The sequence below is a fragment of the Hippocampus comes genome, unplaced genomic scaffold (genome assembly GCF_001891065.2).
Source record: "Hippocampus comes isolate QL1 unplaced genomic scaffold, H_comes_QL1_v1.1 scaffold35, whole genome shotgun sequence".
NCBI classification, from domain to species: domain Eukaryota; kingdom Metazoa; phylum Chordata; class Actinopteri; order Syngnathiformes; family Syngnathidae; genus Hippocampus; species Hippocampus comes.
This window is the reverse complement of record NW_017805279.1, coordinates 956,232-972,121: the sequence shown is the minus strand read 5'-3', so window position 1 is coordinate 972,121 and position 15,890 is coordinate 956,232. Positions and strand designations below refer to the sequence as shown.

General features: G+C 42.0%; 1 protein-coding gene across 1 annotated transcript; it reads left to right on the top strand.

Annotated features, from left to right (window-relative positions):
- On the top strand, window positions 1-7,668 carry LOC109516338 (prostate stem cell antigen-like). Its single transcript, XM_019870806.1, has 3 exons — window positions 1-132; window positions 5,376-5,486; window positions 6,824-7,668. Exons 1-3 carry the CDS (start codon window positions 81-83, stop codon window positions 7,039-7,041), a joined length of 381 nt encoding a protein of 126 aa, XP_019726365.1. The 5' UTR covers window positions 1-80; the 3' UTR covers window positions 7,042-7,668.
- The last annotated feature ends 8,222 nt before the right edge of the window (window positions 7,669-15,890 follow it).

Here is a 15,890-nt window from a genome sequence, read left to right as displayed (position 1 = left end):
GGGGTGGAAAAAAAAAAGGTTTGATTCTAACGGTCTGTGTCCACGCAGTTTGACAGCTCCTCGACGTCTTGCCAATCAACATGAACCGAATTGTTCTCCTGCTTTTCGTCGTGGGAGTCTGCTTTTCACTTGGTAAGAACTTTCTGCAAATTTGGTGTCCATTTACTTGGATGCGGGGGGGGGGGGCGTTTGGTTGTGTGTGCTGACGTTCTGTTCACAGTACAAACTGTTTTGCCCGCAGGTATGTTTCCTTTCTTTATCTGTTGTGCGATGACGAATTTGCTTCTCCAATATACATAAGCGACTTAATTTAAAAAAAAACGTGAAAAGGATAACTCAAGGTGATACTTCATTTAACAATTTTGAAGTGCAGTGGGTGTGGTCCGTGCTTGGAGTGTGTGAGAGTGTTTGTCAAGGCATGTACACACTCACGCGGGAGGGTGGGGCCGGGCCCCCCCAAAAAGGAATAAATTGGACATTCTGACCAGAGCCACACCCTAAAATAAAAGTTACACTTGTTGTCAAAGTGCGACACACACACACGGACTGCAAGGCTATGACAGGAAATTCAATATCGCTGTCATATCCCCCCTTTTTTTTTCAGTTGAGTTTTGGCTTTTTCCAAATGCAATAACAATCACATCACATGCTCGTTGGTCGCGCCACTGGACGCACACTCACTTAATGTGGAAGACTTTTCCCCTCCCCAAACCTGCTGCCATGAATTTTCAGACAGCATGTAAAAGGAAAATTACTGGCCATTTTCTCTTCCAAAGACACCGACAACAATCAGTGTAATTAATAATAAAGAAAAAAAAAGAGCTAGCAGTGAGAAACACTCTGGTAGGGTACAAGCATATCAACTTTGAACATCTTAATCAATGGTATGCATGTAAGCAACCCTACATGTGAAAAACATGTATGTTACCTGCTTTTATAGTGTGTGCGTTGTGTACTCGAACATCAAAACACACTAGTTGCATAACAATGTTTGGTGTAGTATCTATTCACCTGTGATGACATTAGACTTACTGTTAGCTGTGCACGAATTGTGAGTCACTCAAATTGAGATGCAAATTGGCCCTTATTTGGTCACAACATTACGGGTCACAAATTTTTCTTTTAAACTTTGAACATCTTAATCAATGGTATGCATGTAAGCAACCCTACATGTGAAAAACATGTATGTTACCTGCTTTTATAGTGTGTGCGTTGTGTACTCGAACATCAAAACACACTAGTTGCATAACAATGTTTGGTGTAGTATCTATTCACCTGTGATGACATTAGACTTACTGTTAGCTGTGCACGAATTGTGAGTCACTCAAATTGAGATGCAAATTGGCCCTTATTTGGTCACATTACGGGTCACAAATTTTTCTTTTTATCAAGGCGAATGACTTGGACGGAAATTTATACAAACACTCAACGGGCAATAGATTATACACCCAACACAATCAGTTGTGCCTCTGTTTGTGTCCTCAAACTGGCAACCTACTGGTACTTCCTAATTGGCTATAAAGTGAACTCTGGCTATTCCGTGCCACAAATAGCTAAAATCAAATTGACACCCCTTTTGAAAAGGGTTTCTAATCCCCCCCCCCCCAAGACTATTTGTATCGGATTGTAATGTAATCTATTTTTGTCGCTTCTATTTTTGTTTTGCTAGCCTCTATCAGCGTCGCTCCTAACGAGTCAACAAGTCCGCAAGTAAAGGCACCTCAGTGCGTGCATGGCAGGATTTGCCCTAACGCTATTTATCACACGCTGGGGTGAGGCAGCAAGGAGCTATCCCGAGACGCTTTTGAAGGTCTGAATCACGTCCCAACTTGTCAGACCATCTCATGAGAAATTTCTCACCCCATAACAGTTGAGGCCCGTGTCTCACATTCCTTTTCCACAGAGGATTTGCAGAGTCCACAACACAAGTCACATTTGTTCTTTGGCTATTGTGTTTTTGAGGACATTGTCCTCCCCCCTCACCGGCTTTATTTGTATCCTGTTTCGGGCCACACCCTGACTCGCAGCGAAGCCCCCCTCCCCCAGAATCCTGGCTGCTTTTTGTGCTTTCAGGTGCTCTGTTTGACCTTTTATCTGCAATGACATGCAGCTCAAATAGCGGATTGTAACTGAAGGTGATTCAACGGTTTGTAACTGAAGGTGATTCAACGGCCACTTGAGGATTCAGTAGTCCAATTTGATCCAATTTACAAATAATTGACACTCCCCCCAAAACACTGGTTTGGTTCAAATGAAAATCCTTCACTTACTTCAACGAAATTCATTGATGCCACAAGAGGGCAGCAAAGCACTTTTTGTTTACATGAAGCCCCGACTCACTTCAACTTGTTTCCTTGACACCAACTTGCCACAAGATAGCACCAAAGTAATGATTTTATTGCCATTTAACACTGTAGATAAACGGGCAAACAGATTAAGTTCCCCCTAAATGGCCGAAGTGTACTATATTTAATAACGGTTTCACTCGATGGAGATTATCTAAAAAACCCCACACCTCTTTCCAACCACCAATATGTGACGAGTGAAACGTAACAGCAGTTCGGTGTAATGCGAGTACAAACGCATACATTGTCCGAGCAGACCCACTCATTTAAAATTAAAACCGAGCAAAGGAGGTGGTCCGCGGTTGTCATGGTCACGACGGCTGCTTTTTCTCCTCCTTTATATACGAGTGCATTAACAAAAGAAAGTTCAAGCTGTTATTTCAAACTACTAATTCATATTTGGCTTTGAATCACTTTTTTTTCCAAACGTACACCAGTGGAAAATAATATCCTGTTAGCTTGGGTCACCTGTGGCAGTAGGTTTGTTTAACATGCAAACGTTTATTTATTTTCACCTGAAGTGTTACCCACCACACCCCCTGACCAGGCTGTCAACTGCGAGAATAACGTATCATGTACGCCACGCCAAATCAGACTGGAAACTGCTGCTATTTACATTACACGGCTGACTTGTCTATGCATATTTATCTTGGAGCATTGCAGAAATGCTAACGTCGGTCTTTATCAGCGTGCGTGACTTCGTTGTTTTATTTTCAACTTGGCCTCACGAGGATTTTTTTTTTTTTGTCACTCATTGTGTATCTACGATCACCTCGTTGGTCATTGTTTGCGCTCGTTTCCCGTTTCCCACATTCCATAGATACGTGCACAATGACAGCAGGTTCCATGAAACGAGAAGCTTGATCGCTGCCTGATGTTTTTTTTTATTTATTTATTTTTTTAACTTTATGGACCTTGACTGGATATCTGAATAAGGATGTTTTTAAACTCCTGTTTTGGAGCTCTGGCAGTTCACTTTTCTAACACTAGGTGGCAGCGTAACCCTCGTTGTACGCTTGAGAAGAGCCACGCCTTTTTTTCCCCCAATGAACACCAGTTTAAGGGTGGAAGCTCAATTCTGCCGACGTGTTCTTAACGCTCATGCGTGAAGTTTAATCGGTTTGGGGTCACAAGATGCTGTAAAGACTTTGGTTGCTCTAAGATGGTAGTTTCAGGACTAGTCAGCTCATCCCAAAGTACGTTTACAGTATTCTTTGATCGGTGCTAATAAAATGTTTGTGATTCTCAAATCGCCATGAAGTACACTCCTTCACTTGTACCATATTGATTATTATTAAATCATTTTAATACCCTCTCCCCAAAATATTTTTGTTGTAAGACAAGAGGCTGAAAAAAAATAAAACAACTTCATATCGAGTAACATGATGACTTAGATCACGACGTTTGTAACGTGTTCACGGGTCACGTGACTCACGCATCATGATGTCATTGCATTTTTTTGTGGGGGTAGGGGGTGGCATCATCGGGCGTCTTTTTTCCCCCGAACATGGGACATAAAGGGAACATTCTACTCTCGATGACTAGTTTTCCAGTGCAAATAGTGACAACCACATGCTATAGTTCCATTTATGTTCACAAGAGATTTGGCTGGCTGGTGAGGGGGGAATGCTTGCATTAGTTGAATAAAGCGAGAAAATAATTAAATTGGCAAGAAACATGAAGACACGGTTGATTTGCTTTAGTGGACTAATAATGATGTCATGGCTCAGAACGGCCCGCGGCCAGCAAGTTTGATATGAACGCATGCATCTGGCTGAACAAGAAGTCTGAGGTGGCAAAAAGGGAAAGGCTGACGTAAACTGGTCAGCCAGCATTTTAAAGATTCTAAAATGAGGTGCGTCGTTTCATCTCACGTAAACCTGCATGAAGTCATCGCCGCTGAAAGCCACTGAGTCAAATGTTTTGTTGTGGTGCTGAATTCCACCTTTAAAAAAAAAAAAAAAAAATTATGCAGAAAACCTCATTTTGCAACGCAATGTAAACTTAAGACGTGTCTTGGCTGATCCCCGATGACAAGTTTTAAAACTGTTACTTTCATCCACTATCATTGCATATTGTTGCTTAAATCTCTCCTGAGATGCAAGCTTCACTCCCCATTTTAAATTGCGGCAACCTGTCTTTCGGGGCTTTGCAACATGCGCTAACATTAGAGTAGCAGACTTTAGTAAAAGGCAGAGTTGTGTCGTTTTTTAAAAAATTCCAAACGTGTAATTTTCTTTGTTTTAGGTTTTGTTTGACAACAGACTTCATCTGGGAGTGGCAATAAACACCGTAAAGCAGGGGTGTCAAACTCATTTTCGTCGTGGGCCAATTTGGAGTTGTCTTCCCTCGGAGGTCCGTTATGACAATGAAACCACAAAATTATTACTTGTACACAACAAATTAATAGATTACTCGTTTTGAAATCAGTCAAGTCAATTCTAATAGTTCAATTACTGTTCACGTGAGTCTAAACTGGGTCACAAAATTCTTGGAAAATCTCAACGCTATTTATTACACATGACAATTTGACATTTCGGTACAGATTTTAGCAAGTTGACACACATGATTTGCTTTCGCTGGCCACATAAAATGACCTGGTGGGCCGGATCTGGCCCTCCGGCCTTGAGTTTGACACCCGCGCCCATAAAGTAACCACCATGTTGGGGAACGGCAAGTTGTGGGCAAAGTACAGTAGCGAAATGGGACACATTCAAAAGTTTAGAGAAGGTGAAAGTAAAGTTCTGTAAAAGTAGTGCATTTCAGGTTTACACTGAAATTTCGCCCGATTTTCCGAACTTTGTGAGTAGTATCATATATTCACCCTTTCATGCACCCTGTAACATGATAACCTGTCCACTGTATTGACCGCTGTGCCCGAAAGGTTTAAGGAATGGTTGAAGCCATTGTAAAGCATTGAGACGTTGTTTCCGTTGATCCTGACATTTACACTTGTGTTCATCTGTTTCCATCAAACAAATGGCATGATTTGAGTGAGCCTTTTTCTCTCCTCCTCATTGTCGTTCTCAGGCCAGGCTCTGCAGTGCTACCAGTGTTCCCTTGGCCTGTTCAAACTGTGCATCACCAAGATGGTGACGTGCGCCGAAGGCGAGCTTTGCTTCAGAGGCAAAGGCACGGCAGGTAAGATGGTCGGACGCACTCTTAACTGGCAGTTGACGTTTCTTTGCAACAATTTGCATCCAGCGTTGAGGACGCAGTCAGTCAGTCAGTCGCTCGCTCGCGGAATGTGACGGAATGGGGGGATTCCATGCAGACCGATGTCACAGGCCAGCGGACAGAAAAGATGTGGAGATAAGGCAGCATGAGTGATGAGAGTGCTGTGTTGCTATCAGCAAAAAAAAAAAAAAAAAAAAAAGTGTTTGAAGATAGCGTGTCCGTTTCGAGAGTTTTATTGTAATCAGTCCAATGTATCAGTACTGGTACAAATAAAAGTATACTAGATGTCAATATTTTCGACACTATTTACATTCTGGTTGAAAGCAGATAAGAAATGAGTTCGTCAAGTTCTTGAGTCATCGACGTGCCACGTCGGTTTTCGTTTTTTGACTTTCGGTTTTACATTGGGGTGTTAATTTATTTCGAATCAAATATTTCATTTTTCATTAAAAAAAAATTTTTTTTTAAATTTCAAATCTGCCATCTTGATGTCATTTGAAGATTTTTCAAATCGGGTTTGATCAAATCGCTTTTTAGTCAGTAATTAGGATTGATACCGGTTCACATTTTCAATTGCTCATAATTCAGTCAAATCGTGGCAAGTTTGACCCCAAATTTATGGCGGGAAGATGTAATAGCGAAGCAAATTCCATTAGATTCTGATATAGCGAGTTTGACTTTACTTTCGAGTTTACATTTGATCTCTTTCAAAGCATATCTGGTCTAAATATGTTTGCTGGTACGAATTGACCGACAGTGTGTAAGCAACAGATCTGGCTATCGGAGCTTTTCCAATGTCGAGCTGAAATTGTTGACGAACGTGCATTTTGGATCAAATACAGATTGAACCTGGTTTAGTATTAAAGCTTTAATCCGGATTGGATCCCAATCACTCATTTGTCAACAATTTCGATTTGACACGAGAAAAGTTTAGACAACCCGATTCGTTGTTTATATCTGCCGATGCTTATCACCAAACAAAATTCGCAATGCCTACGGAGGGTCCGAAGATGTAACGTCAGCGCAATTTTAATACCAATTTGATCCAGATCCGCACTCATTAGGCTATATAATGCAACAAGTGTTATTGGTTGTTCATTCCAGTTGCCAAAATGTGAACTGCGGTGTTCGGACGCGTTCATCTTCTCTGTTGAATCCAGATTAGATCCAGATTCTGCAATTTTGGATTTAACATAGGAATAGTCGATTGAACTTGTTCAACTCGTTCATACTTGCGATTCCCTAAATTGCTGCTGCCGTGTCAATGGATGACTGAGACACTTGTCTTCCCCGCCCCACAGTTGGCTTCCTGGATGTCTCAATGAAGGGCTGCCTTGCAAAGGCAGATTGTGACACCACCACGGATGTGAATTTCCCCTCCAGCGGCAACACGACCATCTACAAGATGACCAAGACGTGCTGCGACAGCGACCTGTGCAACGGCGCGCCCGCAATCTCAAGCGGGCCGCTGATCCTGTCCACCATCGCCGCTCTGCTTCTGGCCAACATGCTGGTGTAACACTGTCACGTCATCGTGCCGTTAAACCGAAAAGGGCTCTGTTGTTATTCTTTTCGAACAAAAGTTTCCAAATCATTTCCGAGGGCTCTCGCTGGTTTCATGTCGTTGCGGATGTCGAAATTGCTTCGGTTCGGCCGTCTTTTGACAAAGCGTCTACATGTGCAACGCTGATTATAAATTAAGATTCGCTGAGGTCGACTAATGAATTTGCATTAAAATAATTGTCAACATTTCGCTTTCACGAGAAAATGTACATTTTGCTAGTATCGTACTCTATCTTTCATTTTGTTTATTGTTTTTTTTTTTATATTGGTAAAATTGCTCTGCGTGTACCTGCAGGTTGCGGATGCAGGGCTTTTTTTTGGGTGGGGGTGGGATTTGTGAGGGTAAGATGCGAAAGTTTGACGGTGGTCAGAATTAACAAGACAATTTCAAACGGGACAGACCAGACCAGAGATGTTGACTTCATAAATCGAATCAAATCAAACATGGACACCCAAACTGCAAGTGGACACTTGATTCTTATTTCTCCCAATAGAGTGTGCTGGTGTGTGTTTTGATCAGCCTCTGTGAATGTAAGATGATGTCCTTGAGAAGATACAATAAAGTCTTTGAATTGGGAAGAAAGCAGTTTTACGTGTGCCGCTCAGGTTACGGATGAGATGCGGTTTCGTTGTTGGCCCGCTCGTCTCTATCCGACAAGAAGAACCTGTCATGCCTGTTGGGTGTCTCGTGGAGAACAGAGTGGACATACTTTGTGGATGAAAACTAATCCCCCGATGTTAAATACGTCACATTTTGAAGAATGTTGACGAACGTGCATTTTGGATCAAATACAGATTGAACCTGGTTTAGTATTAAAGCTTTAATCCGGATTGGATCCCAATCACTCATTTGTCAACAATTTCGATTTGACACGAGAAAAGTTTAGACAACCCGATTCGTTGTTTATATCTGCCGATGCTTATCACCAAACAAAATTCGCAATGCCTACGGAGGGTCCGAAGATGTAACGTCAGCGCAATTTTAATACCAATTTGATCCAGATCCGCACTCATTAGGCTATATAATGCAACAAGTGTTATTGGTTGTTCATTCCAGTTGCCAAAATGTGAACTGCGGTGTTCGGACGCGTTCATCTTCTCTGTTGAATCCAGATTAGATCCAGATTCTGCAATTTTGGATTTAACATAGGAATAGTCGATTGAACTTGTTCAACTCGTTCATACTTGCGATTCCCTAAATTGCTGCTGCCGTGTCAATGGATGACTGAGACACTTGTCTTCCCCGCCCCACAGTTGGCTTCCTGGATGTCTCAATGAAGGGCTGCCTTGCAAAGGCAGATTGTGACACCACCACGGATGTGAATTTCCCCTCCAGCGGCAACACGACCATCTACAAGATGACCAAGACGTGCTGCGACAGCGACCTGTGCAACGGCGCGCCCGCAATCTCAAGCGGGCCGCTGATCCTGTCCACCATCGCCGCTCTGCTTCTGGCCAACATGCTGGTGTAACACTGTCACGTCATCGTGCCGTTAAACCGAAAAGGGCTCTGTTGTTATTCTTTTCGAACAAAAGTTTCCAAATCATTTCCGAGGGCTTTCGCTGGTTTCATGTCGTTGCGGATGTCGAAATTGCTTCGGTTCGGCCGTCTTTTGACAAAGCGTCTACATGTGCAACGCTGATTATAAATTAAGATTCGCTGAGGTCGACTAATGAATTTGCATTAAAATAATTGTCAACATTTCGCTTTCACGAGAAAATGTACATTTTGCTAGTATCGTACTCTATCTTTCATTTTGTTTATTGTTTTTTTTTTTATATTGGTAAAATTGCTCTGCGTGTACCTGCAGGTTGCGGATGCAGGGCTTTTTTTTGGGTGGGGGTGGGATTTGTGAGGGTAAGATGCGAAAGTTTGACGGTGGTCAGAATTAACAAGACAATTTCAAACGGGACAGACCAGACCAGAGATGTTGACTTCATAAATCGAATCAAATCAAACATGGACACCCAAACTGCAAGTGGACACTTGATTCTTATTTCTCCCAATAGAGTGTGCTGGTGTGTGTTTTGATCAGCCTCTGTGAATGTAAGATGATGTCCTTGAGAAGATACAATAAAGTCTTTGAATTGGGAAGAAAGCAGTTTTACGTGTGCCGCTCAGGTTACGGATGAGATGCGGTTTCGTTGTTGGCCCGCTCGTCTCTATCCGACAAGAAGAACCTGTCATGCCTGTTGGGTGTCCCGTGGAGAACAGAGTGGACATACTTTGTGGATGAAAACTAATCCCCCGATGTTAAATACGTCACATTTTGAAGAATGAATTCGAAGACCTTCATTGTGCAATTGTTTTGGGAGGCGGTTTCCCCGTGCATTTCGTTTCATTTTGTTCAATAAAAAAAATTGTCACGAAAAATAAATATGTAAAAATATTAAAAAAAGAAAATTGTCTTAAATGCTTAGGATGTTTACATCTGTGGTTTACATGTGTATTCAAGCTGCTCACGTTGCCGCTGTAGTCCGGGTGCTCTGAAGCTGTCGGCCTTCGAATGAGACAGACCTAACTATTTAGCACGGAGGTAGCGCTAACACACACAGTATCAAACTCGCGCGGGCCGCACAAACATTAAACTTTCACATCAAGGCGTGGCCTCAAACTACCGTCTTACGGGCCGCATATGGCCCGTGGCCCGCAAGTTTGAGACCACCGGGCTAGCACATGGGCCTCACAGTGCAGAGATGCAGTGTTCCAATTCCAACGCCGGTCTTCCTGTGTAAAGTTTGCATGTTCTCCCCGTGGCTTTATTCCGGGTCTGCCGGTTTTCTCCCACATTTCAAAAATGATTTCCAATTATGACATTTATTTATATTAGGTTTTTCCAACTTCAATTACCGTAATTAGGCCAAACATATAAGTGTGAGTTTTATTTTCTTTTGCATTCTAATGTACATCCACATCTATACAGTATATACATTCCGTCTATGATATGCATGTCAATTGAACGTCAGGGCCCAAGAGTCAACACCCGTGGCATTCCTTTATTCTCAGTGACGCAAAGCAAGAAGAAGACAAAAGCTGATGAAACCGCACCCTGTATTACCCCCCCACCCCTCCCTCTTTCCTGACCCACCTGTTTGTACGGGTGGGGGATAAAACCCTTCACTCAAAACAGGTTCATCACTTTTTCCATTTGACGCCTGAGAGGTGACTGAAGACCCTTGTGAAGGATTCGGTGAGGCAATTACCAAGATCACGACAAAGATGGCCAGGATCCTGATCGGAGTTATAGCAGCACTTGCCTGCTTCATGCTTGGTGAGCAACTCAAATGTTAAGAATGTCGTCTGACGATAAGGGTTGTTTGGTGTTGGCACATATTGCAGATAAACAAAAAAAGGGAAGCGTGTTCTAATTATTTGAAAGACTGCTTAATGATTCTCGGTCACACTCAATTAGTGGTAATCCATCTGAAAAATTAAGCAATTTTGATTGAAAGTTCTTTTTTTTTTTTACATTTTAGTTAATCGTGTCCACAAAATGCTTTCGTTAACCTGTAACCAGATAACATGATAAGCTGTCCACTGTATTTTTCCAACTTAAATTACCGTTTTAAGCCAAACATAAGTGTGAGTTTTATTTTCTTTTGCATTCTAATGTACATCCACATCTATACAGTATATACATTCCGTCTATGATATGTATGTCAATTGAACGTCAGGGCCCAAGAGTCAACACCCGTGGCATTCCTTTATTCTCAGTGACGCAAAGCAAGAAGAAGACAAAAGCTGATGAAACCGCACCCTGTATTACCCCCCCACCCCTCCCTCTTTCCTGACCCACCTGTTTGTACGGGTGGGGGATAAAACCCTTCACTCAAAACAGGTTCATCACTTTTTCCATTTGACGCCTGAGAGGTGACTGAAGACCCTTGTGAAGGATTCGGTGAGGCAATTACCAAGATCACGACAAAGATGGCCAGGATCCTGATCGGAGTTATAGCAGCACTTGCCTGCTTCATGCTTGGTGAGCAACTCAAATGTTAAGAATGTCGTCTGACGATAAGGGTTGTTTGGTGTTGGCACATATTGCAGATAAACAAAAAAAGGGAAGCGTGTTCTAATTATTTGAAAGACTGCTTAATGATTCTCGGTCACACTCAATTAGTGGTAATCCATCTGAAAAATTAAGCAATTTTGATTGAAAGTTCTTTTTTTTTTTTACATTTTAGTTAATCGTGTCCACAAAATGCTTTCGTTAACCTGTAACCAGATAACATGATAAGCTGTCCACTGTAGTAATCGCTGTACCTGAAAGGGTTCATTAATAAGGTAATTCTGGATCGGTGTGGAAGCAAATCAAGTGGGCAAGTCATCAAACTTTCATTGATCACGAAAGTTTGAGGGGCGGTATGGAACTTGAGTGCACATCCTGGAGTCCTCATGACAACTTCTTCTTTATTTGAATTTGTAGAAGAGAAGAGCTCAATATGTGTTTGACTTTATTTTCCGTTGATCCATTTCAGTGGAGTCCCTCACATGCAACCAGTGCTCCTTCAGTTTGCTCGGTTTCTGCGTTTCCTCGTCCACCGTGGATTGCAGCACCAACACCTCCCAGTGCTTCACAGGAAAAGCCAGTAGGTCCATTTCTGTTTGCATTTCGCTCACTGTCCACCTCAGCGTCACTCCAGCCTAACCCGTCTCTCCCCTGCAGCTTTTACGTCCATCTCGTCCTCGGTGGGCTTCAACACGCAAGGTTGCATCGAGCAGGCCAACTGCAACATGACCACCAACGCCACCCTGCTGGGTGTGACCTACGAGGCCAAAGTGGAATGCTGCAACACGGACAAATGCAACCCGGCCCAGACGAGCGCAGCCCCGTTCGTCAAGGCGACGAGCGCCGCGGCCATCATGGCCGCCGTCCTGGCCTCGGTGTGGGGAAGCCTGCTGTGACGCGACCGATGACGTCCTGCTTGGTGCGGTCACTTGACGGTCTCTTGTGATTAATAGAAGCTATGGAAAAATCTCTGGACATTGTAGGCTGACAAAACAAAAGTATGGTATTCTGTGTGCACACACTGTGCTGACATCGTGGGAGTCGATCAATGGAATGTTTCAGGGAAACATTGAGTTCGTAAACCTTCCAGTGTTTTTTTTTTTTTAATCCTTTATGTTTATGTGCACCCAAACTGAACCCCGTGATGTGAAAAGAAGGTAAATCTGACGTCATGTTTTTTTTTTTTTTTTTACATGTATGGAATGAAAATGTCTGCAGCAAATATCATTCAAGGGATGTTGTGTTTGAAATTAAAATAATCATCATGAAAAACTTTGACTGCCTGGCAACCACTCCTGGGTGTACTCCGCTTCTTGACCCATGTCAGCTGGGATAGGCTGCGCCGGAAAACAAAAACCAACTGAAACTCCATTTTCGTAAGACTAACTACAATTAGAGTGAAAAGTTTTCATCTCTGTCAGTTAATATTAAACATGAGCTTTCAGGGTTCATTTCAAATGTATTTATTTACGCTATTGCTGTATATTGATAGCTACAGAAGAAGGTAGTTCACCTAGTTGACTGAATACAAAACTGAATGACTTTTTTTTTTTAATTTTGCACTCCACAAATACTACATATACATGTTAAAAACTAAAACAAATTCTAAAACTAATAAGGCAACACAAACAAAGCATTTTGGGGGAAAATAAAATGAATAAAAACTAACGAGCTATAATGAAATGATCAATTCCGGCTCCGCCCTCCCCGTGTGGAGTTTGCATGTTCTCCCCGTGCCTGCGTGGGTTTTCTCCGGGTACTCCGGTTTCCTCCCACATTCCAAAAACATGTGTGGCGGGTTAATGTAACACTCTAAATTGTCCTTAGGTGTGATTGTGAGCGCGAATGGTTCTTCGTCTCTGTGTGCATGAAAAAAACGTAACGTGAAATGTGTACAGTGTGAGAATGAATGGAAGTATGTTAACGTTAGCTGCGTGATTGGAGAGATGTTTTCATTGTTCCTAAAAAGACCAATGAAGATTGCTTCATTGACTAATGGCCAACAAATAAGTTGGCCATTAGTCAAAAACTACAAGTGGGAGTGGTTAATAGTCTCCCATTCATAGTACTTCCCCATGACAGGTGCAGAAACCTGACGAGTCACATTTTTTGCTGACGTAGACTTGCCGGTCGGTTGCTCACTTGGTCATCATGCGTCTCCATTAGCCTTAACTAACAGCATCATAGGCTTTTGCAAAACCTTTGTGACCACGGGCATATCATGATCAACTTTTGGAAAACGGCAATTCTGCTGGTTACTACCGTAGCAGCTGGTAAGTTCACTGAGAGGGAAAGTGGTGAAAGCTAATTTAGCATTTTAATGTGTGATTTCAGGACACCTGTGCTGTCAACCTCATGTCAAAATCTAATCTGTTATCTTGAGCTTTACAAGTGCTGTGATGACTTTTGTTTCGTTTTAGTTTGTTTTCAGCTACGCAACTGTTTACTTTTCATTCCTGATACAGATATTCCCATTAGTTTAAACGTGGAATTCTGATTAACAGAGCATTTGTGGAATATCGAATGAGCTGAGAAATTCACCCATTTTTATCCATCTCTGGGGGGGGGCGGCCATTTTGCCACTTGCTGTCACCCCAAAACATTAAAACCCTCTACAAACATTTAAAGTGGCAGTTCCAAAATCCAACACAGCAAATTATTTCCAAAATGTAATTGATCTGGTGCTTGTGATTATCACTCATCATGAACAATGTAAACGTTCATTGACCTGACTTCAGGTTCAGTTCAGTTCCCACTCAGCAAGGGTGCGAATGTGAGTTTCAATGGTCATCTGTGTCTCAGACTAAACTGGAACTCCCTCTGACCCTGAACAAGAAAAGTGGTAAAAATAATAGATGAATGCATGACAAGTATAATTTGTAATGTGTAAAACACCTGCACAATCCATTAAGATCCATCATTTTATCAATTTTCTATACTGCTGGCACTTATTTTGCGCTTAGTCGAATTTATAGATAGATAGACACACCTAGGACTGGTTGACAGTCTTGTATATGGATGATTAAGAGTCTTCAATTAGCTTAGCATGCATTTTTCTGTAACATGCTAATCCAGCGTGCTACCCTCATGCGAGCCAAGAAGAAATGTGTCGCAACTGTAGCGTTTACAAAGAAAGCCCTGCTCAGAAACCAATCGGTATTTATTTATTTCCCCCTAAGTCAGTTTCCACAACCCGAGAGCAGTACAAAATGGATTATTTTCATATTCTGTATATGGATGATTAAGAGTCTTCAATTAGCTTAGCATGCATGATTCCGTAACATGCTAATCCACCGTGCTACCCTCATGCGAGCCAAGAAGAAGAAAGGTGTCCCAAATGTAGCGTTTACAAAGAAAGCCCTGCTCAGAAACCAATCGCTATTTATTTATTTCACCCAAAGTCAGCTTGCACAACCCGAGAGCAGAAGAAAACAGATTGTTTCGTCGTCGTTGTTTGGTCAACAACCACCTTTGTCATTTCGGTGTGAGTGTACCAAGGGTAACTTCTGGAATTTTTTTTTTTCTCCCTTGTTCTCACTGAATAGTTCACTGCCTGATCTGCCGCCAGTGCCCCGTGAGCATATTGGACCTATGTCTATTTGGCAGTGACATCACATGTAATGATGCAACTCAGAGCTGCTACCGAGGAACTGCACGTAAGGAGACGTCCCGTTATTTAAGAGGCATTATTCAGCTTTCAGTGACTTATTGTTCGGCGATGCTTATTTCAGAGTTCAATTCTACCGGCGCAATCAGTCTGGAAATCCGCGGCTGCCTGGACTCAGACCTGTGCGGGGATGTGCTGACCGGCAATATCTTCGGAAATGGTTACACTGCCTCCTTTGAGTGTTGTAACACCGATCGGTGTAACGGCGCCACATCTGTGCAGCTCTCCCAGACAATGGCCGTCTGCGTTGCCCTTTTTTCACTCTGGGCCATGCAGTAGTTCTGATGTTTTATAGGACAAAGCAAGTTTTGTTTTTTGCTTACCGTTTTCCTTTTGGCCCCCTGAATTCAATTGTTCCAAGAATAGGATGACACTGTATTTCACTGAAGAGAATTTGCAGCAATTCCATTTTGGGTAACAAAGAAAAGACATGAAGGAAACGTTTAGTAGCAATGTGGACTGAAGTCAAATGTAATTATATAAATTGCTATTCTGCGCGGTGTGCACAAAAATGTACAATAGTCTACATGCAATTGCCTGTCCCATAATAAGCATAATAAATGAAGTTCGAATGAAAAAACTGACTGGTATGTAAGTTTTGTTTTCCCATACACGATAATAATCTCTTGTGCAATGGAGGGTAAATAAACATGTTTTTTTTTTATTCTGTATATCATTTATTATATTGATTATAATTTCTCAAGGGGAAATTCAAGTCATAGTCTGCCCTCTATTGAAAAATGTCTCATAACTGAACTATGAATCAATCTAAATCTAGTTTCTCTATAAATCTTAAAGATCTAAAAGAAGATCAAGGCCAAGAGATTCAAAACCGGCTTCCAGCATGAGGTCAGAAAAAAAAAAACCAAACTGCTTACCAGTTTTTAATATAAGGCTGCTAATTTAATGACAAACGCACCACTCCGAGAAAGTGAAAATTAAAGAGAAAAACGACCTGAGCTCTTGCATCTTTCATTTTCATCCTCAATTCAATTCCTGATAAACTATAACTATAACCGAACTGATACTGAAACCTGAAGGGTCAGTTTTTTTTTTTTTTGTCATCTGTTTGTCTATTGGCTAACAATCTTGCCCAAAGAGTATTTAAAGGCACCCACTGGCTTCATC

What these genes read in the sequence shown, in the direction of transcription:
- LOC109516338 (XM_019870806.1), top strand. Translation starts at nt 81, where the DNA reads ATGAACCGAATTGTTCTCCTGCTTTTCGTCGTGGGAGTCTGCTTTTCA. An exon ending in GGGAGTCTGCTTTTCACTTG is followed by an intron (nt 133 to 5,375) that starts GTAAGAACTTTC and finishes TGTCGTTCTCAG; the next exon opens with GCCAGGCTCTGCAGTGCTAC. An exon ending in CAGAGGCAAAGGCACGGCAG is followed by an intron (nt 5,487 to 6,823) that starts GTAAGATGGTCG and finishes CCCGCCCCACAG; the next exon opens with TTGGCTTCCTGGATGTCTCA.